This window comes from Tamandua tetradactyla, chromosome 5 (genome assembly GCF_023851605.1).
Source record: "Tamandua tetradactyla isolate mTamTet1 chromosome 5, mTamTet1.pri, whole genome shotgun sequence".
NCBI lineage: Eukaryota > Metazoa > Chordata > Mammalia > Pilosa > Myrmecophagidae > Tamandua > Tamandua tetradactyla.
Genome location: NC_135331.1, coordinates 1,065,117 through 1,088,655, shown reverse-complemented (window position 1 = coordinate 1,088,655; position 23,539 = coordinate 1,065,117). Strand labels below are relative to the sequence as shown.

Genomic DNA, 23,539 nt, shown 5'->3' with positions numbered 1-23,539 from the left:
CACTTCCCAAATTACTCTGGGATGTATCAGGGCATCACACTAACCTGTAGAAACAAACAAGAGCTCATGCCCTATTCAAGATTCAATGTACTTATGGTGTTCAACTAAACTGACCATACAAGTTAAATTAGGAAATGCACTACCCAAAATATAAATTTCGCACCAAATAAACAGCTCTCCCCTTGTTCTCACACAGAAGTTGAAGTTTTAAAATATAGATGATATCATCCTTTACCTTGTATTCTAAACTACCTTAGTATCTTCATATCATTCATATATCTACTCAAAATTAGATCCCTTTTTCAACTTTTTAAAACAGTTCCTGTATCGGAACTGCTGACTTCCATAGCTTCAGAGCTCTAACTCTGAGTCTCAGATGTCACATAAATAGGATTTCTTCAAATGGCTGACTTTTGATTGTCAATTCATATTTAGTCAAATATTAATCTCCACATGCAGGGGCTGCATTTGTTAAATGGTGGGCTTCAGTTTTGTCCAGGATCACCCATTGCCAATCATTAAGGTCTTTTCTCTTTCACTGTTCAGTTTCTCCAGAGAAGAAGTTTCTAATTTCTGCTTGGGGGAAGGTAGTGGTGGAGCATGGTGTAAGACTAATGGCCCAAATCCTTAGGGACAACTGGAGGAAAGGGATTGGAGGTCCTACTATTCAGTACGTGAATTTCACATAATCCCATTTGTTCTAGTTTGTAAGCTGTTGGAATGTGATATAGTAGAAATGCAACAGCTTTAGAAAGAGGGATTCTGTAAAGTTGCAAGTTCACAGTTCTAAGGCCATGAAAATATCTAAATTAAGGTGTGCAGGGAAAGACGCCTTGGTTCAGCTTTCTCTCTCAGCCGGAAAGGCAACTGGTAAATGTGGCCACATCTGCTAGCCTTCTCTCCAGGCTTCTCGAGTCATGAAGCTCCCTTTAACTCCAAAGGTCTCTGGCTGCGTGGGCTGTTAAAGCTTTTTCCAAAATGATTGCCTCAAGCAAGCACCTTGAATGGGTAGAGACACATCTCTGTGGAAACCATCTAATCAAAAATTACCACCCACGATTGGGTGGGTCACATCTCCATGGAAATGATCAGAAAGATCCCACTCAGCAATACTGAATGAGGACTAAAGGACATGGTTTTTCCTGGATCTACAAGAGATTCAAACTGGCACACCATCTTTATTTCTGTACTCCATCTTCTGCTAATGTCTGGTGTCCTCAAATCTGGAGTCCTTCTGGCTCAAGTCCTCTGGAATGAACAGTGTAGATGAGGTTTTCACCTTAAGTACCAGCGAAGAAAAGGGTGTGGAGGGCAGCTGGCTCCTTGCAGATGTCCAGCTGGTACTCCTGCTTTTATTTCCACCCCCCACCCCCCTCCTCAAAGGTACCAGGGCTTCTAATTCCTGAGTCTTTTCAGGAACCACTGGACTAAATGAGCTTGCTTCTTGGCTTACCTCTGGGTAAGCAGGTGTTCAGTTTTCTCAGGTCAATAAAATTCTGCTTTTCTACTTCAAAATTTGTTCACAGCAATCTCTGGTATTGCCTGGTCTTGTGGATTTTTCTTTGTTCTTATGGATTTAAGTGTTTATTTACTTTACTGTCCTTTTAGTAGTGTTTCTGGAGGGGGTAGATATAAATGTATGGGTTTAATACATCATCTTCAGCAGAGGCCTGGGTAATTCCGTGGGATTGAAGTAGGGAAGATTCCAAACAACACCCAAGAAAGCACCAGAGCCTCTGAGAAGTGGATAAAACTTTTATTGCCCTAGCAGTCTCAGAGGACTCCTGTCCAAAGTTTGAGCGCCGAATAGTCTTTGTTTCCAGATTTATAGGCTAGTGAGCAGGGTGGGAGTTACTAAGGTAACGGGCCGTAAACACTGGAAAAGTACAGAAACAGAACTTGCAGGGGAGAACAGCAGAGCTCTTCTGGCTGATACCGGCAGCTCCTGGATGTGACAAGAACAGGTCTAGCAGACATCCTGTTTTGCACGCCACTATCTTCGGATATGCTTAAGCCTGGACGTCATTAGCAGCACAGCAGACATCTGTTTTTCTTCCTTCGAGAAAGCTTGCATTTATATATATTTATAAATGCAAAAATTTATAGAGTGATGCACACAAATATACAGAGTAATACACATTAAATGCATAAAGTGATACACATGCATGCATAAAGTTACACAATACTGACGTTAAACTTGTAAACTACCTCAGGATGAGTTCATTCTCCAAAACCAGAGTGATTTAAAAAAAAAAAAAAGGCCGATCTTGTCTCGTCCCAAGTTGAAAGCCAGCAGAGGTCCCCGTTCACTTAAACTAAACCCCGCGGTACCGGAGCAGGCCCGGCCGCTGCGGCTTCGCCCTCACCCTCCTTCCTCCCCTCAGGACACGGCTCAAGGGCCGCCCCGGCAGCCCTGCCTGCGTCTGGCCCACCACCCCCACGTCTCATCGCTCAGTCTGCTCCGCCTCTCTGGTCCAGCAGCGCCGGGCGCCGGGTACCGGCCACGGGCCTCCCGCAGAAAGTTCCGAGAGGGTCTCGGTGAAGCGAGCAGGGCGAGGCCGCCTCTTCCCGCCGCCGGAAGCCGCCGGCGCCGGGCGGAAGCGAACGTCGGGGAGAAGCGTGTCCCTCGCGGTGCGCCGTCGGCGCCGGTGAGCGCATGCGCGGCGCTCTGCGCGGGAGCGGGTCGGCATGGCGTTCCGGCAGGCGCTGAAGCTGGCGGCCTGCGGGCTGGCCGGGGGCTCGGCTGCCGTGCTCTTCTCGGCCGTAGCTGTGGGGAAGCCCCGCGGGGGCGGAGACGCGGGGCCACGCGCCCCTGAGCCTCCGGGTTGGGCCGTAGGAGTGCGGCCCGGGCCCGGGGTCTGGGATCCCAACTGGGACAGGTGCGCCGCCCGGGGAAGGGGGATGGGGCCGTTCTCCGGGGAAAGGGGCAGGGGCGGCCTCTGGATGGGTCTTGGGGGAAGGGGGGGAGGGGTCCGAAGCGCGGAGAGCGTCCGCGCGGAGGGAGCCGGCCTGTTGCCGGGCGGCGTTCTCTTCCTCAGGTGGGAGCGGTTGCCTCGTGCCCCCGGCCCAGGTGTCTTACGGTTTATGTTGTCAGCTTCAGGAAAGGGAGGGCAGCACGCAGCCTGAGTGATTTTGGGCGACCCTCAGCTTTCGCGTGTGTACAGGGTCCTTGTTTCAAGCAGTTGGTGAAACTAGGAGAGCGCGGCACCTCACCATTCCCCGAGGGGTTAGTTTTAGTCTAGGACAGAGGCTCAGAACACTGGAAGGCTGACACCCTTGTTGTTTTCAACTTTTTTTATCTGGGAATTGGCCCGATGTGTTGACAGCTAAGAGAAAGAGTTGGACGTCCGAGTCCTAAGATAGATTGCATGCTGGGGCAGTGAGTGATCTGACCCTAAAGGGGGACTCTGCAGAGGGATTTGTGTGAATCAACCTCCTGTTTGTGGGACGATGTGGCTAGCAGGTCTTGTGAGTTGAAACACGAGTCTCTGGGCTCAGGGTCTGGTGTCGCAGCCGCTGTTCTCGCAGCCGCTGGTCTCGTGCTTTTGGGCACTTAAAATGTGATCATTGTGATTTAGGAACATATTTTTAATTTTATTTAAATTTGAAAACCAAAGGAGTACCCAAAAAACGTCAATATTGATTATATATTGGAATGATAATGTTTTTGTTATATTGGGTTAAATAAAATATTACTGAAACTTCACCAATTTCTTTCTTTCTGTTTTTTTTAATACATGGGCAGGCACCGGGAATCAAACCCGGGTCTCTGGTATGGCAGGCGAGAGCTTTGCCACTGAGCCACTGTGGCCTACCCTCACCCATTTGTATTTACTTTTCATATGTATCTATTAGAAAATAAAATAGTATTTGTGTTGCTGACATATTTTTACTGGATGGAGCTTGGCCAAGGGGCAAGGGTGGCTGGTGTGGAATGGTTTACCCAGTTCCTCTCCTCACATTTGGTACTTCAGTCCCAGGCACAGGAGTATTGTTTATTGTGAGTACAGTTTTGACAGGAATTTTGATATCTTTTCAAAAAAAATTTTCTTTTTACCTTTAACTGTAAACTATTTTAGAACAGTTATAAATTGAGAGAAAAAATGGAAAGGTAGTACAGTTTCCATAGATCCATACCTAGTTTCCTCACTATACTCCTTCATAATACCTGGTTTCATTTTCTCTGTATCATTTATTGGTTACTGACATTGTTTTTTTTTTGGGCAGCCATCTGTCTCTCCTTCTTGGAACCCAGATTGCCTGTGCATACACTTGTCTGTTTTGTTCACTGTGTGAACGGTTCCTGGAACAGACCTGGTTCTCACTCTGTGGGATGAGTGACTTGTGCACTGAGAGGCTGGGTTCCCTGGTGATGATGGCAAGGCCCCTAATGAGTGACGGAGGCCATGACCTCTTCCCATGCACGCTGAAGTCTGAAAGATTGCTCTTCCCAATTAGTCTGACAATTTGGAAGTAACATGTGGTTGAAAATAATCGAAGGTGTGTTGTAACCAGGGGTCATGGGGACAAAGCAGTCTATTTTAATATTAGGCGAGAACCACTGTCTCTCATCAACCTGCGGAAAAGAAACCTGGAATCTGGAGAAGAAGAACTGGCGTCCAGACTGGACCACTGCAAAGCCAAGGCCACACGACACATCTTCCTCATCAGGCACTCCCAGTACCACGTGGATGGCTCCCTGGAGAAGGACCGCACTCTGACCCTGCTGGGTATGTGGTGGGGGTTTCACGAGCCTCCTGATCCCCTCTGGTCCACCTCTTAGTGGTGCCCGTGAATCTGTGTTGCAGACTCACATGCCTTAATTAGCAGTGGAGCCTCGCTGTGACCCAGGATGTACCTTTTAAAATGTCCTTTAACCCAAGAAAAAGATTGATAGATTTTACCTGAATGTGGTCAGATTCATTGCACACGTGAGCGCAGTGTGTTCTTCCCTTTATGCTCTCAAGAGCATAACCTATCCTGTTTTTTGTTTTTTTTACTTAATATGCTGAAGAACCTTCTATTCAGATCTTACACATCTGTCTGTTTATGGTGTTTAGCTGTATAAAATCTAACCAGTCCCCACTGTAGGTGTATTGACGTCTTTTTTTTAAATATAGTTTTATGTATTTTTAAATGAGAGAAGTTGTACTTTAACTGAAAAATCATGTGCGTTCACATATAATCCTCCCATTATTAACACTTTGCATTAGTGTGGTACTTTTGTTACAATTGATGAAAGAATATTATAATTGTACTATTAACAACGGTCCATAGTTTACTTTAGGTTGTATTCCCCCCCCAATATACACCCTGTTATTAACACTTTGCTTAAGTGTGATACATTTGTTATAATTCGTGAAGAAATATTTTAATAATTGTACTATTAACTATAATCCATTGTTTACAATAGAGTTGACTGAATTGTACAGGCCTATGCTTTCTTTTATCTTTTAATTTTTATTCTGGTAATGTATATGACTTAAAATTTTCACTTTTTTAATGTAATTTTATTGAGATATTCACATGCCATAAATTCATCCAAAGTATACAATCAGTGGCTTACAATATCATCACATAGTTGTACATTCAACACCATGATCAATTTTAAGACATTTTTATTACTCTAGAAAAAGAAATAAAATGAAATAGAAAACCCAAAGTATTCCCTACCCCTTATCCCCCGCCCGTTACTGACCCATAGCACTGGTGTGGACATTTGTTACTGTTGGTAAAAAAATATTAATTACTGTTAACTGCAGTCCCTAGTTTTCAATAGGTGCGTTTTCCCCATTTACCCTTCTAATAACGCCTACGAAATTGTGTATTGGTTCTATCTAGTTTATGTGAGAACTTTTTTATATTTGTATAGCCACCGTCATTGTCCACCATAGGACTCGTCGTGTTACACAGATCTGTGACATACGTGACTCCGCCCCTTTGAACCACATCCACTCACAGTTCACATTATTAATGATACCCCCAATAATATGCTGCTGTCACCTCTGTCATTTCCGAATGTTTGGGTTCCACCCATTTTCCAGCCTCTTTCTGTATTCTGATAGCCTGTGTTCTGCATTTTATCTCTTTATTTGCATATTGTAATTAGCTCTTACTGGTGAGGTCATGCAGTATGTGACCCTTTGCGTCTGACTTTCGCTGAGCATGCTGTCCTTAAGGTTCACCCTCGTCACGTTTCAGGATTCATTCCTCTTACTACTGAATGATATCCCATCATGTGTGTCTATCACATCCATCGGTTGATGGACACTTGGGATGTTTCCATCTTTTGGCAGTTGTGAATAGTGCTGCTATGAGCATTGGTGAACAGATATCTGCACACGTCCTGCTTAATGGAATTACTGGGTCATAGGGGAACTGTTTACTAGTTTCCTGAGGAGCCACCAAACCCTATTCCACATCAGCTGTTCCATTTTACATTCCCGCCAGCAGCAAGTAAGTGTTTCAGTTTCTCCACATCCTCTCCAACACTTGTAGGTGTGAAATGAGGTCTCACTGTGGTTTTGATTTGCTTTTCCCTGATAGCTAGTGAAGGTCAGCATATTTTCATGTGCCACCTGTGTTTCCTCTTTGGAAAAATGTCTATTTATGTCTTTTGTCCATTTTATAATTGGGTTGTTTGTCTTTTTATGGTTGAGTTGTAAGATTCTTTATACATCTTGGATATTTAACCCATATGAGATAAGTGGTTTCCAAATATTCTCTCCCACTGAGTTGGGTGCCTTTCACCCTTTTGACAAAGTCCTTTGAAGCACAGAAGTATTCACTTATGAGGAGGTCCCATTTGTCTGTTTTTTTCTTTCATTGCTTGTGCTTTGGGTGTAAAGTCTAAGAAACTACTACCTATCACTAGATCTTGAAGATGTTTCCCTACGTTTTCTTCTAAAAGTTTTATGGTCCTGATTCTCACATTGGGTCTTTGATCCATTTTGAGTTTAATTTTGGATAGGGTTTCAGAGGCCCTCTTTCATTCTTTTGGATATAGATATCCACTTTTCCCAACACCATTTTTTGAAGAGACTGTTCTGACCCAGTGGAGTGAATTTTGGAGCCTTGTCAAAAATCAGTTGACCACAGATCCAAGGGTGTGTTTCTGAACTTTAAATTAGATTCCATTATTAATATGTCCATCTTTATGCCAGTACCATACTGTTTTGATCACTGTGGTTTTATAATATGCTTTAAAATCAGGAAGCATGAGTCTTCCTGTCATGTTCTTTTTCAAGATTTTTTGGCTGAGATCCTTTACCCTTTCAAATAAATTTTATAATTAACTTTTCTATTTCTGTAAAGTAGTCTGTTGGAATTTTGATTGGTATTACATTGGATCTGTAGATCAGTTTGGGTAGAATTGATATCTTAATGATATTTAGCCTTTCAGCCCACAAACATGGAATATTTTTCCATTTATTTAGGTCTTTGATTTCTTTTAGCAAAGTTTTGTAGTTTTCTATGTACAAGTCCTTTACATCCTTGGTTAAGTTTGTTCCTAGATATGTGATTCCTTTAGTTGCTATTGGGAATGGAATTTTTTTCTTGATTTAACTTCTCATAAAGCTTATTACAAGTTTGTAACAACAGCACTGGTTTTTGCATGTTGGTCTGGTATCCTGCCACTTCGCTGAGCTCATATATTAGTTCAGGTAGCTTTGCTTGGTTCATTTTTGGGGGGAGGGGGCACTTTCTAAATATAGGTCCATGTCATCTGCCATCCGTGATAGTTTTACTTCTTCCTTTCCAATTTGGATGCTTTTTATTTATTTTTATGCCCTAGCTAGACCTTCTAGCACAGCACAATGGTGAATAACTGTGTTGACAGTGGATATCCTTGTCTTGTTCCTGATTTTAGAAAGGAAAGCTCTCAGTCTTTTACCATTGAGTATGTTAGTAGTAGATTTTGTCAAATACATTCTCCTTCAATCAGTGAGATCATATGTTTTTTCCCCTTCCATTTGTTAGGATAGTTATTTGATTTTCTTGTGTTGTAACCTGGAATAAAACCCACATGATCATGGTATATAATTATTTTAATGTGCTGTTGGATTTGATTTATAAATACTGTGTTGAGGATTTTTGCATGAATATTCATTAGAGAAATTGTGCTGGTATTTTCTTTTCTTTTAGTGTCTTTATTAGGTCTTGGTATTAGGGTGACGTTAATGTAATGAGTTACATAGTTTTAGTTTGTTAAATGCTGCTAGAATGCAATATAATATAAATGGGATAGCTTTTAAAAAGGGAATTTGTTAAGTTATAATTTTACAGTTTTAAGGCCATGAAAATGTCCAAACTAAGGCATTCTAAGAAAGATACCCTGACTCAGAAAGGCCTTTGTCTGTCACATCGGGAGGCATGTGGCTGGCACCTGCTGGTCCTTGTTCAGGTTCCATTGCTTCCAGCCTCTGATATTAGTGGTTTTCTGTCTAAGTGATTGGGCGCCACTTAGCTCCTCCAGGGCACAACTTTGGATTCTGGTTTGGTTAGCATCTCATACGAAGGCACATGGTGACGTCTGCTGGGCTCTGCATCTCCAAATTTCTCTTTTGGCACCTGCTCTGTCAGTACTCCAAGCATCTCCAAATGTCTGCATCTCTCTCTCTCTCTTTTTTTTTTTGGTATGGGTAGACACCAGAAATTGAACTCAGGTCTCCAGAGTGGCAGGAGAAAACTCTGTGACAGCGCCACCACTGCCTGCCCTGTCCACATCTCTTGACTCTGAGCTCTCTCCAAAATGTTTCCTCTTTTAAAAGACTGCAGAACTAATCAAGACCCACCTTGAAGGGTAGAGTCACTTCTCCATGGAAGCCATCCAATCAAAAGAATTTCACCCTACAATATTGAATCAGAATTAAAGAACACAGCTTTTCTGGGGCACACAGTAGTGTTACCCCCTCTTCAGTTTTTTGGTAGGGTTTGAGAAGGATTGTATTATTTGGTAAAATTCACCTGTGAAGCCATGTAGTCCTAGGTTTTATTTTGGGTAGGTTTTTTTTTTTTTTTTTTTTTTTTTTCACATGGGCAGGCACCGGGAATCAAACCCAGGTCCTCAGACTTGGCAGGCAAGCATTCTTACCTGCTGAGCCACCGTGACCCGCCCTTGGGTAGGTTTTTGATGACTAATTCCATCTTGTTACTTGTGATTAGTTTGTTGAGGTTCATGTGTTTCTAGGAGACCGCATTTCATTTACACAGTGTATTGGCATGCAACTGTTCATAGTAGCCTCTGATATTGTTTTATTTCTGTGGGGTCATAGTACCCAGCATCCCCCCAAAAGTAGCAACTGCTTAGATTTTATTAGGTCTTCTGTACTATTTTTTGCCCTGGATATGAATTACAGTTTTTAAGTTTGTACTTTTTATGCAGTTGTTTAACCTGCAGAAGAAAGACTGTTTTTCTCAGCTATTTCTTCCAAAATCTTGATCTGTTCTGTTTGTTTTTGTGCAGAATTTTCTCCCCAGCTCAGTGCCCCCTTTTCATCCCCCTAAGTTCTGGGATCTGTACTTGTCTTACAGCACCCCTCCCCCTGTTTTTCTGTGGGGCTCTGGTCTCTTCCCCATCAGGTTATCCCACTGGAACCCAAATGGGGTCAGCCCAGAAGGGTCTGCTCTGTGTCTGGGCGGTGCAGCGGAGCGAGACTGGGTTGAGTGGGGGTTTCTGGGCAGCAGTTCTGCTGCGGTCTCCTGCTCCCTCCCATGGGGGTGGGGGCATTTTTGAGTCCATCCTCCTCAGCGGCTTGTTCCACCCTCTGTCCCTGTGCACAGATGTGCGTGGGGTGCTAGCTTGCCACTGCAAGTGGCTCTACAGCCTGCATCTGTGTGGGATGATGCGGCTGTATTCCTGCCAGGCTGAGGGGACGGAGCAAGGGCAAGGGGTCCTGACAGCAGGTCCGGGATGTGAACCTTGCTTCCGCTCTTGGAGAGTCTGTTTTCCTTTGTTTGTGTAGTCTTCCAGTCTCTTGCCCCCGAGTTCCAGGCAAGTGGGATTTGCCCTTTGACCAGCTGATTCTGAGGGAGACTTTTCCACCACAGCGCAGAGGCCGTCATCCCTGGTCCCCGCTTCTTGCTGTCACAGACGGAGCTGCCAGGAGCACCCCGCCGCTCTATGTGTGTGCACCCGTGTGCAGACACATCTGCAGGGGGATTCCTGGAAAAGGAGATGCACACTAAGAGAGAGCTCACGTTTTTAAAAAATTACTTTTTGGAATGTGATATTAGCCATGTGCACATGTTTGGAAGAGGGTAAATGGGCATACTGGCCGGACCTGCAGCCAGCCGTTTCTTCTGCTTCTCTTGGACGCAAAATGGGCTTTTAAAAATGGGAAGGGAAGCGGCATATATGAATGTCACTGAATAATTGGGACTGGCTTTTTAAGCACTTTTAAAAACTAGATTCTAAAAATGTGTTTGGGTGAAAGCATTTGTATCTGCATTCTATCTCTACTTGGAGCACTGAAATGGTCGCGTTTTTATGTTGAAGTCTGGAACAATCAAATAATTGGTTGGTCGGTAGAAGGTGTTTAAATTCAGTTGTTGGATGTAGTGGGATAAGAATGGGACGTGAGCCCAGAAATAGTAAGCAGAACTCTGTCCCATGCAGATGATCAACTTCTGTCATTATTAGTGGGTTCAGATTCTTTTTCTCTGCATGGTGGTTGAAAGAAAACCAGGTGAGCTCCTTGATTTTATCTTTTGAATGCTTCTCACACCCAGGCTGAAGCTCAGTGAGGATAGGATGCCTGTCTTATTTTCCTTTAGCAGTGCCTGCTGCGTAATATGGGCTTAAGCTCTGTTAAGTGTATCGAGGAAGGAATTCAGGTATCTGTAATTCTAAAGTATGTTTCAACTTTCAGGCCGTGAACAAGCTGAACTAACTGGTCTTCGACTTGCAAGCTTGGGGTTGAAGTTTGATAAAATTGTACATTCCTCCATGACCCGAGCAGTAGAAACAGCAGAAATAATCAGCAAACACCTGCCAGGTGGGTCCAGCACACATGGGAGGGTAGTGGCCAGACAGGTGTGCCCTTCTAGCCGATGGCAGGCACTGATGGCCTGAGCTCTTGGGTAGAGCACAGAGCTGTTATCAGGAAACAGGGGACAGGCAGGCTCTCCCTCGAGGAGTCTAGGCATGGATGTGAGAGAACCTGTCATGTATATGACTGAGAACCTCTGCGTTTCTCTTTAGGAGTCCACAGAGTCAGCACAGATCTGCTCAGGGAAGGTGCCCCCATCGAGCCAGATCCGCCTGTGTCCCACTGGAAGCCAGAAGCCGTGGTAAATATGCACACACTTGAGCGATGGCGAGGGGTGGGTGCCCTCCTTGGGGGCTGCAGCCCACGCGTTCCCCTTAGCTGACGCCTCTCCTTGCTCACGCTCCTGGGGCCCAGCTCCTCACGCCCCTTGCGGTTGCTGCCTGGGAACTGAATGTGTTTTGTTCCTTTTCTGATGTGCCCTGAGAGTTGACAGGGTTCCCTTTGTCTGTTTCACACTTACGGTTCTCTGCTTTGTCCCTAGCAGTATTATGAAGATGGAGCCCGAATTGAGGCCGCATTTCGGAACTACATCCACCGGGCGGACGCCAAGCAGGAGGAGGACAGTTACGAGATCTTCATCTGCCACGCCAACGTCATCCGTTATATCGTGTGCAGGTCAGGGCTGGGCTCTGGGCCCTGGCCGTTTTTATTTTTTATTCCTTTTAACTTTTTTATTGTATAACTTATATACAGAGCAAACAAAGAAAACAGCAGTAGTTTTCAAAGCACTCTTCAACAAGTAGTTATAGGACAGATTCCACAGCTTGTCATGGGCAAACCATACCAGCATCTCAGATTTTCCCTTCTGGCTGCTCCAGAACATTGGAGGTTGCAAGGAATATATATTTTTATCATCACAATTGACTTTTTGTGTGTGTATCTGTGTGTGAAAAGACATACATACAAAAAAAGCAGTAAATTTCAAAGCACAGCACCATAGTTAGTTGTAGAACACATTTCAGAGTTTGGTATGGGTTACATTTCCACAATATTAGCTTTTCACTTCTGGCTGCTCTAAGGTACTGGAGACTGATAGAAATATCAATATGATGATTCATCAGTCATACTCATTTGTAAAACCCTACCATCTCTGTATAATCTACCATTACCTTTGGTCTTTCTCTCACTCTTTAGTGGGTATTTGGGCTATAGCCATTCTAAAGTTTTCATGTTGGGAGGGCTGTCAATAATTTGGGGTAGGGAGATGGAACTAGCTGATGTTCTGGAGAAGCTGAGCCCTCTAGGTTTCAGGACTTATCTGGTTCAGGGACCCATCTGCAAGTTGTAGTTTTCTGGAAAGTTACCCTAGTACCCTAACCCTAACCTTTGTATAATCTTATATATTGCCCTAGGCGTTTTTTCGGATTGGCTGGAATGGTTTTGGTTGTGGTTTGGCAAGTTATGATAGGTACTAAGGTCTAACTGAAGCTTGTGTAAGCGTGACCTCCAGAGTAGCCTCTTGACTCTATTTGAACTCTCTCAGCCACTGATACCTTATTTGTTAAACTTCTTCTCCCCCCTTTGGTCAGGATGGAATTGTTGATCCCACAGTGCCAGGTCCAGATTCATCCCTGGGAGTCCTCTCCCACGGTGCCAGGGAGACTTTTACCCCTGGATGTCATGTCTCACATAGTGGGGAGGGCAGTGATTTCACTTGCAGAGTTGGGCTTAGAGAGACTGAGGCCACATCTGAGCAACAAAAGAGGTCCTCCAGAAGTAACTCTTAGGCATGCCGATAGATAGGCTAAGCTTCTCTGCTACCTACATAAGCTTCACAAGAGCAAGCCTCAAGACCAAGGGCTTGGCCTATTGATTTGGGTGTCTCTAATGTTTGACACAGTATCAGGGGCTACCCCGGTGGTAGAGTTTAACAGATGCACATTTTTCTCCCATCCCTCAAGGGACTTTGCCAATACTTTTTGATTATCTGCTTAATATACTCTAGAGTGTATCCAGGCATTACATTAAGCTATACAGGATTAAAAGCCCTCATTCTTACTCTGGACTTCCTGTGTTTCTGTTGTTTAAATAAGCTATCCAGACAGGTTGATTTAGATTATATGCTACAGAAAATCTAGTTTCTGGAAAAAATAAAACTTTCTTCTTTGGGTCTCAAAGAGTAGGTGCAGTTCTGAAATATAGATAGTGTCTTTACCCCTGTGTTTGGAATTACCTTAATCCTGATCTGATCGGCTTCGTTCCTATCTCTAAATATCGGGTTATACACATATAAATCAGCCTTTGAAAATGCAGACATAATGACTACCATTTTAACTAAATGTGACTGTTGTAAGAACTTACAATCTAGGCCCCTGTTTTCTTATAAGCATTTTTTTAAATGAGACCATGCAATAATTACTCTTTTGTTTCTGGCTTATTTTGCTTCACCAAATGTGCCACAGGTTCATTCACATTGTTACGTGCCTCACAACTTCCTTCCCATTTGTAGCAGCCCAGTGTTTGATCATATGTGTACACCATCATTCACCAATCTGCTTCTCAGTTAGTGCCTCCTTCAGCCATCTGCATTCATTTGGCATCATGTACAATGACCAAGTCCACAGTCCATCAACACCCAATTTTAGATAATTTCATTGTTTCCAAGAGAAAGATAACCAGTAAACACATCCTCACCAAATAGGAAATCTACACTCCCCTTATCTGCTGTCCCTCTTGGCGTTGTTTACCCCAGGTGTTGCTGTGGTACTGCTGATGTTTTCCTGTATAGCCCACAGCATGCAATAGCAGTTTTCCCTCTATGCCTTGAACTGCAATACTCTTTGTACAAGAATCATACCTTTGAAGTAGTTCTTGCAAGAACTTATTTATATTTCTAGTGTTTATCAGTGGGACACATAGGTCTATAGAACCCCTTTTCAATCTTGTTCATCTTCAGTATGGTAATATTACTTACAGACCCACTAGAGAACCACCTTCACTCCTATTTGTCCCCTTACATTGGAGTTCAGCCTTATTAGCTTACAGTTCACCCATCTCTACCTTCTGTGTCTCTCTAAGTCCCCTATATTCTGTATTCAAAACCTCTTTTCCTTTTCCATAGTCATTAAAGTGGAATCATACACCATCTATCCTTTTGTGTCTGGGTTATTTCACTTAGCATTATGTCCTCAAGACTCACATATCTTAGTATATGTGCCGCCGAAGCAAGCACAAGACTCACATATCTTGTTATGTGCTTTGGGACGTCATTTTGGCTTACTGCTGCATAATATTCCATCGTATGTATATATCACATTTTGTTAATCCACTTATCTGTTGATGGGCATTTGGACTCTCTCCATGTTTTGGCCATTGTGCATAATGCTGCTGTGGGTATTGGTGTGCAAATGTCTGTTAGTGTCATTGCTTTCAGCTCTTCTAAGTATATACCAAGTAGTGTTATTTCTGGGTCATAGAGAAACTCAATATTTAGTTTCCTAAGGAACTGCCAGTCTTCCATACCGGCTGTACTATTATACATTCCCACCAGCAGTGCATTAGTGTCCCAATTTCTCCACATCCTCTCCAACAGTTGTAGTTTCCTGTTTGTTTAATAGCAGCCATTCTTATATGTGTGAGGTGGTATCTCATTGTTGTCTTGAGCTGCATTTCCCTTACAGTGAGTGAAAATGACATCTCTTCATGTGTTTTGAGCCATCTGTATTTGCTCCTCAGAAAAATGCCTATTCATATCTTTAGCCCATTTTATAAGTGGGTTGTTTGTTCTTTTGTTGTTAAATTGTATGATTTCTTTATGTACACAGAATATCAAACCTTTGTCTGATGTCTGATTTCCAAATATTTTCTCCCATTGACTTGGCTGCCTCTTCACCTTTTTGACAAAATCTTTTGAGGTGCAGAAGCATTTGATTTTTGAGTATTTCCCATTTATCTATTTTTTTCTTTTGTTTCTTGTGCTTTGGGTATAAAGTTTAAGAAGCTACCTCCTATTTCTAGGTCTTGAAGATGTATCCCTGCATTTTCTTTTAGGAGCTTTATGCTGCTAGCTCTTATATTTAGGTGTTTGATTGACTTTGAGTTAATTTTTGGCTATTGATATCCAGTTCTTCCATGTCCATTTACTGAGAAGACTATTTTGTCCCAGTTCAGTGGATTTGGGGGCCTTGTCAAAAATCAGTTCATCATAGATTTCTTGGGCTGTTTCTGCAATCAGGATTTGATTCCATTGGTCAATATTTCTATCTTTGTGCCAGTACCATGCTGTTTTGACCACTGTGGCTTTATAAGTTTTAAAATCAGAAAGTGTTAATCCTCCCACTTCATTCTTCTTTTTTTAAGGTGCTTTTAGCTATTTGGGGTCTCTTTCCCTTCCAGATGAATTTGGTAACAAGCTTTTTCAAGTCTTCAAAGTAGGTTGTTGGAATTTTGACTGGTACTGTGTTCAATCTGTAGATCAATTTGGGCAGAATTGACATCTTAACTGTATTTAACCTTCCTGTCCATGAGCAGGGAATGTCTTTACCCCTGTTTAGGTCTTTGATTTCTTTTAGCAATGATATGTAGTTTTCTGTGTACAAGTCCTTTACATCCCTAGTTTAAGTTCATTTCTGGATATTTGATTTCTTTAGTTCTTATTTTGAAAGGAATTTTTTCCTTAACTGCTCAGTTACCTCATTGCTTGTGTATAGAAACGTTACAGATTTTTGCATGTTCATTTTATATCCCGCAACCTTGCTGGATTTGTTTAGTAGCTCAAGTAAATTTGTTACATATTTCTCAGGATTTGCCAAGTGTAGTGTCATGTCATCGGCAAATAATGAAAGTTTTACTTCTTCGTTTCCAGTTTGGATGCCTTTTATTTCTGTTTCCTGTCCGATGGCTCTAGCTAGAGCTTCTAGTGCAATTTTTAATCATAGTGGTGACAGTGGGCATCCTTTTCTCATTCCCGATCGTAAGGGGAAACGTTTTGGTCTCTTTGCATTGTGTACGATACACATTATCAGGTTATCGTATCTGCCCTTTTCCATATTGAGGAAGAGTTACCTTCGATTCTTATCTTTTAAGTGTTTTTATCTGTTGGGTGTGGATGAGACAGAGGCCACATGCTTGCTGCAGAGATATATCAAAGCTGTCTCTGTGGGAAGAGGCACCTGATGTCCTGAAAGACTAAACTATTTCAAAGCTGCTTGAGTCTGGGGTGGAGGGAGGCCTTGGGAAATGTGTAACTTTCTGACTCATCCAGTCACAAGGAAGCAGATGGTTCAGCTCATGCTTCCTCCTTCCCCATTCTTTAGTTACATTTTTGACTTTCTATACCTTGTAGCCCTATAAAATAAACCTATAAAATAAACAGTGCTGAATCTCTTGGGGTCTTTGAGCCTCCATCCAAGCTCAGAGACCCACCTGGTCCCAGCTTTAACTATATCTCTGTTTCTTGAGTTTCTTTCTCAATTCCTCGTTGCTTCTCTTCAGTACTAACACTGCGCTGTGCTGGTCATAGCATTTATCAGAAAAGGATATTGACTTTTGTAGAATTCTTTTTCAGCATCAGTCGAGATGATCATATGATTTTTCTCTTTCAATTTCTTAACATGCTGTATTATGCAAATTGATTTCTTGTGTTGATCCATCCTTGCATTCCTGGTATAAACCCCACTTGGTTGTGGTGTATAATTCTTTTAATGTGTTGTTGGATTTGATTTGCTAGTCTTTTGTTGAGAATTTTTGCATCTGTCTTCGTTAGGGAGATTGGTCAGTAGTTTTGCTTTCTTATAGCATCTTTGCTCTTTTTTGGTACTAAAGTGATGTTAGCTTCATAAAACGAGTTAGGTAGTATTTCTTTTTCCTTGATCTTTTGGAATAGTTTGAGCAGGATTGGCGATAGTTCTTTTTGGAATGTTTGATAAAATTTCCCAGTGAAGCCCTCTGGCCGTGGGCTTTTCTCTGCAGGAAGATTCTTGATGACTGGTTGAATTTCTTTCCTTGTGACTGGCTTGTTAAGAACTTCTATTTCCTCCTGATTCAGTGTAACTTGTTTATATGTTTCCTCGATTTGTCCATTTCATCTAAGTTGACTAGTTTTTTTTGGCATATAGTTGTTTGTGGTATCCTCTTATGATTTCTTTTATTTCTTCAGGATCTATGGTAACACACCCGTTCTCATTCTGAGTTTGTTATTTGCATCCTCACTCTTCGTCTCCAGAGAGTTACTGATTTCTCTAGCAGTTTCTTCTTTGACCCACTGGTTGTTTAACAGGGTGTTATTTAGTTTACATATATTTCAGAAAGTTCTCATTCTTTGGTGGTTATTGATATCCATTTCATTTTGTTGTGATCAAAGAAGGTGCTTTGAATAATTTTGATGTTTTTAAATTTACAAAAACCTGTTTTGTGTCCCAGCATAGCATATGATCTATTCTGGAGACTGTTCTGTGAGCACTGGAGAAGAGTGTTTTGGGATGTAATGACGTATGTGTTGGCTTATATATTAAGGCGTTTAACTTCTCTATTTCTTGTTGATCCTCTATCTGGTTGTTCTATCTACAGAGGAGAGTGGTGTGTTGAAGTCTCCTATTATTAGTGTTGAAACATCAAAAGCTACCTTCAGTTTTGCCAAAATTTACCTCATGTACTTTGGAGCTCTTTGATTGGGAGCATAAACATTTATGATTATTTCTTCTTGGTGAATTGCCTTTTTTTTTTTTTAACTTTTTTTATTAATTAAAAAAAATTTACAAACAAAACATTTAAAAATCATTCCATTCTACATACATAATCAGTATGAATTGCGTTTTTATTAATATATGGTGTCCTTCTTTGTCTCTTATGATGTCTTTACATTTAAATTATATATTGTCTGATACTAGTATAGCTACTTCTGATTTCTTTTGGTTACAACTTGTGTGGGCCTCTTTTTCATGCTTTCACTTTCAATCTATTTGTATCCCTGTGTCTAAGCTGAGTCTCTTACAAGCAGCATATAGCTGGATTATATTTCTTAATACATTCTGCCAATCTGTATCTTTTAATTGGTAAGTTTAGTCCATTAACATTCAGTTATACTGAAAAGGCATTTCCTGAATTCACCATTTTATCCTTTGAATTTTATTTTTCAGATCTGTATGTTCTTTTCCCTGTTTCTCTCTTTATCTTTTAAGTTACCCTCACTGGTACTCTTCACTTCTGGGCCCGCCTCCAGACCTTCCGTCCCAGTCTTTTTTTTCACTGGCAGAAATCCCTTTAGTATTTCTTGTAGGGTGATCTTGTTGACGAATTCTTTCAGAATTTGTCTGCGAGAAATTTAACCTCTCTCTCAATTTTTTTTAATTTTGTTTATAGAAAATTTTTTTTATTATGGTCATTCCATTCTACATATATAATCAGTAATTCATAATATCACATAGTTGCATATTCATCATCATGATCATTTCTTAGAATATTTGCATCAGTTCAGGAAAAGAAATAAAAACACAACAGAAAAAAATTCACACGTACCATACCCCTTACCCCTCCCTTTCACTGATCACTAGCATTTCAATCTAAATTTATTTTAGCATTTGTTCCCCCATTATTTATTTTTATTCCATTTGTTTTACTCATCTGTTGATAAGTTAGATAAAAGGAGCATCAGACACAAGATTTTCACATCACACAGTCACACTGTGAAAGCTATATCATTATACAATCATCTTCAAGAAACATGGCAACTGGAACACAGCTCCACATTTTCAGGCAGTTTCCTCTAGCCTCTCCATTGCATCTTGACTAATAAGGTGATATCTACTTAATGTGTAAGAATAACCTCCAGGATAACCTTCAGCTCTGTTTGGAATCTCTCAGCCACTGACACTTTATTTTGTTTCATTTCACTCTTCCCCCTTTTGATCGAGAAGGTTTTCTCAGTCCCTTGATGCTGAGCCTCAGCTCATTCTAGCATTTCTGTCCCACGCTGGCAGGAAGGTCCACACCCCTGGGAGTCATGTCCCACTTAGGGGGAGGATGGTAAGTTTGCTTGTTGTGTTGGCTGGAGAGAGAGGACATATCTGAGCAACAAAAGTTCTCTTGGGGGTGACTCTTAGGCCTAATTTTAAGTAGGCTTAGCCTATCCTTTGTGGGGTTAAGTTTCATATGAACAAACCCCAAGACTGGGGGCTCAGCCTATAGCTTTGGTTGTTCACACTGCTTGTGAGAATATCAAGAATTCAACTTGGGGAAGTTGAATTTTCCCCTTTCTCACCATTCCCCCAAGAGGACTTTGCAAATACTGTTTGATTCACAGCCCAAATCACTCCGGGATTTATTGGGGCCTCATTCTGGAGAAACCAATAAAATCTCATACCCCACTGAAGGTTCCAGGTACTTATGTTGTTCAATTAAGCTGTCTACACAAGGTATATTAGGAAATGCACTAGTCACAATATAAATTTTGTACCAAATAAATATTTTTTGCTTTAGTCTCTTGAGTTAATATTTTTAAATATTAATTACAATCTATTTTCAATACCCTGTAGTAATGACATTCCTATGTTCTTCCTCATGCAAAAACAGTTTTTAAATTTGTACATTTAGTCACTGTCATTATATACTCTAGGCATTCCTAGATTATACCATCTCAGTCTTTATCATCTATCTTTCTTTCTGATTTCATTTATGTCCCCAACCCTCCTCCCTCTATCATTCTCACATGCAGCTTCATTCAGTGTTTTAACATAATTGTGTTACAGTTAGTATTGTGCTATCCATTTCTCAGTTTTTACAATCAGTCCTGTTGCACAATCTATATCCCTTTAGCTCCAATTACCCAATATCTTACCCTATTTCTATCTCCTGATGGTCTCTTTTACCAGTGAAATTATCCAAGTTTATTCACTAATGTCAGTTTATATTGGTGAGATCATACGGTATTTGTCCTTTCTTTTCTGGCTTATCTCACTCAGTATAATGTCCTTAAGGTCCATCCATGTTGTTACATACTTCATCACTTTATTCTGTCCTACGGCTGCATAATATTCCATCGTATGTATATACCACAGTTTGTTTAGCCACTCGTCTGTTGATGGACATTCTGGCTGTTTCCATCTCTTCACAATTGTAAATAATGTGCTATAAACATTGGTGTGCAAATGTTTGTGTCCTTACCCTCATGTCCTCTGAGTAGATACCTAACAATGGTATTGCCGTGTCATATGGAAATTCTATATTAAGCTTCCTGAGGAACCGCCAAACTGCCTTCCATAGCGGTTGTACCATTTGACATTCCCACCAACAATGGATAAATGTGCCTCTTTTTCCACATCCTCTCCAGAACTTGTCGTTTTCTGTTTTATTAATAATGGCCATTCTGATGGGTGTGAGATGATATCTCATTGTGGTTTTGATTTGCATTTCCCTAATAGCCAGGGAAGTTGAGCATCTTTTTATGGGCCTTTTGGCCGTTTATATTTCCTCTTCTGAGAAGTATCTATTCAAGTCTTTTGCCCATTTTGTAATTGCGTTGTCTGTCTTTTTGTTGTTGAATTGAACAATCTCTTGATATATTCTGGATACTAGACATTTATCTGATATATTGTTTCCAAATATCGTCTCCCATTGTGTAGGCTGTCTTTCTACTTTCTTGACGAAGTTCTTTGATGCACAAAAGTGTTTGATTTTGAGGAGCTCCCATTTATTTATTTATCTCTTCAATGCTCGTGCTTTGGGTGTATACACAGGTCTAGGAAACCGCCTCTTAGTATAAGATTTATAAGATTTCTCCCTGCCTTTTCTTCTAACAGTTTTATGGTCTTAGATCTAATGTTTAGGTGTTTGATCCATTTTGAGTTAATTTTTGTATAGGATGTGAGATATGGATCCTCTTTCATTCTTTTGCATATGGATTTCCAGTTCTCTAGGTACCATTTATTGAAGAGACTGTTCTGTCCCAGGTGAGTTGGCTTGACTGGTTTATCAAAGATCAATTGTCCATAGATGAGAGGGTCTATATCTGAACACTCGATTCTATTCCATTGGTCAGTATAACTATCTTTATGTCATTACAATGCTGTTTTGACCACTGTGGCTTCAAAATACGCCTTAAACTCAGGCAGCGTGAGACCTCCAACTTTATTTTTTTTTCTTCAGTATGCTTTTAGCTGTTCGGGGCACACTGCCGTTACAGATAAATTTAGTTATTGGTTTTTCTAGTTCTGAAAAGTAAATTTTTGGAATTTTAATTGGTATTGCATTGAATCTGTAAATCAGATAAGATAGAATTGATTTGACATCGTAACTATATTTAGTCTTCCAATCCATGAACACAGTATGCCCTTCCATTTAATTAGGTCTTCTGTGATTCCTTTTTTTCTTTTTTTGAATCAATAAATTTTAATAAATATAAAAAATCAATTAACCATAGATATATGGGTTTATATGAACTCTCAATTTTATTCCATTGATTTGTATGTTTGTTCTTATGCTAGTACCACACTGTTTTGTTTACTGTTGCTTTGTAGTAAGTTTTGCTTTTTTTTTTTTTTTTTAGGTTAGGCACTTTTTTTTTTTTTTAAAAAACTTTTTATGGTTTAATATAACATATATACAAAGAAAAGAAAGGAAATGAAATGATTTTCAATCTTTCGATTTCTTCTTTTTGTTCATTCCTCGCCTTCTTTTTTTTTTTTATTAATTAACGGAAAAAAAAGAAATTAACCCAACATTTAGAAATCATACCATTCTACATATGCAATCAGTAATTCTTAACATCATCACATAGATGCATGATCATCATTTCTTAGTACATTTGCATCGGTTTAGAGGAACTAGCAACACAACAGAAAAAGATATAGAATGTTAATATAGAGAAAAGAAATAAAAGTAATAATAATAGTAAAAAAAAAACAAAAGAAAAACGAACAAAAAAAAACCTATAGCTCAGATGCAGCTTCATTCAGTGTTTTAACATGATTACTTTACAATTAGGTATTATTGTGCTGTCCATTTTTGAGTTTTTGTATCTAGTCCTGTTGCACAGTCTGTATCCCTTCAGCTCCAATTACCCATTATCTTACCCTGTTTCTAACTCCTGCTGGACTCTGTTACCAATGACATATTCCAAGTTTATTGTCGAATGTCCGTTCACATCAGTGGGACCATACAGTATTTGTCCTTTAGTTTTTGGCTGGACTCACTCAGCATAATGTTCTCTAGGTCCATCCATGTTATTACATGCTTCATAAGTTTATCTTGTCTTAAAGCTGCATAATATTCCATCGTATGTATATACCACAGTTTGTTTAGCCACTCGTCTGTTGATGGACATTTTGGCTGTTTCCATCTCTTTGCAATTGTAAATAACGCTGCTATAAACATTGGTGTGCAAATGTCCGTTTGTGTCTTTGCCCTTAAGTCCTTTGAGTAGATTCCCAGCAATGGTATTGCTGGGCCGTATGGCAATTCTATATTCAGCTTTTTGAGGAACCGCCAAACTGCCTTCCACAGTGGTTGCACCATTTGACATTCCCACCAACAGTGGATAAGTGTGCCTCTTTCTCCGCATCCTCTCCAGCACTTGTCATTTTCTGTTTTGTTGATAATGGCCATTCTGGTGGGTGTGAGATGATATCTCATTGTGGTTTTGATTTGCATTTCTCTAATGGCCAGGGACATTGAGCATCTCTTCATGTGCCTTTTGGCCATTTGTATTTCCTCTTCTAGGAGGTGTCTGTTCAAGTCTTTTTCCCATTTTGTAATTGGGTTGGCTGTCCTTTTGATGTTGAGTTGAACAATCTCTTTATAAATTCTGGATACTAGACCTTTATCTGATATGTCATTTCCAAATATTATCTCCCATTGTGTAGGCTGTCTTTCTACTTTCCTGATGAAGTTCTTTGATGCACAAAAGTGTTTAATTTTGAGGAGCTCCCATTTATTTATTTCCTTCTTCAGTGCTCTTGCTTTAGGTTTAAGGTCCATAAAACCGCCTCCAATTGTAAGTTTCATAAGATATCTCCCAACATTTTCCTCTAACTGTTTTATGGTCTTAGACCTAATGTTTAGATCTTTGATCCATTTCCAGTTAACTTTTGTATAAGGTGTAAGATATGGGTCTTCTTTCATTCTTTTGCATATGGATATCCAGTTCTCTAGGCACCATTTATTGAAGAGACTGTTCTGTCCCAGGTGAGTTGGCTTGACTGCCTTATCAAAGATCAAATGTCCATAGATGAGAGGGTCTATATCTGAGCACTCTATTCGATTCCATTGGTCGATATATCTATCTTTATGCCAATACCATGCTGTTTTGACCACTGTGTCTTCATAATATGCCTTAAAGTCCGGCAGCGCGAGACCTCCAGCTTCGTTTTTTTTCCTCAAGATACTTTCAGCAATTCGGGGCACCCTGCCCTTCCAGATAAATTTGCTTATTGGTTTTTCTATTTCTGAAAAATAAGTTGTTGGGATTTTGATTGGTATTGCATTGAATCTGTAGATCAATTTAGGTAGGATTGTCATCTTAATTATATTTAGTCTTCGAATCCATGAACACGGTA

At 40.7% G+C, this 23,539-nt stretch overlaps 1 protein-coding gene across 3 annotated transcripts in view; it reads left to right on the top strand.

Annotated features, from left to right (window-relative positions):
- Positions 1 to 2,672: 2,672 nt before the first annotated feature.
- Positions 2,673 to 23,539, top strand: part of PGAM5 (PGAM family member 5, mitochondrial serine/threonine protein phosphatase) — a 68,132-nt gene continuing 47,265 nt past the window's right edge. For 2 of the 3 annotated variants that reach the window (XM_077159510.1, XM_077159509.1), the window contains exons 1-5: positions 2,673 to 2,879; positions 4,552 to 4,730; positions 10,872 to 10,997; positions 11,204 to 11,292; positions 11,533 to 11,666. In XM_077159510.1, coding sequence (XP_077015625.1) covers positions 2,689 to 2,879; positions 4,552 to 4,730; positions 10,872 to 10,997; positions 11,204 to 11,292; positions 11,533 to 11,666 — 719 coding nt within the window. In that variant the 5' untranslated portion in view covers positions 2,673 to 2,688. The remainder of the gene's footprint in view (positions 2,880 to 4,551; positions 4,731 to 10,871; positions 10,998 to 11,203; positions 11,293 to 11,532; positions 11,667 to 23,539) is intronic. The other variant, XM_077159511.1, reaches the window with a different exon arrangement.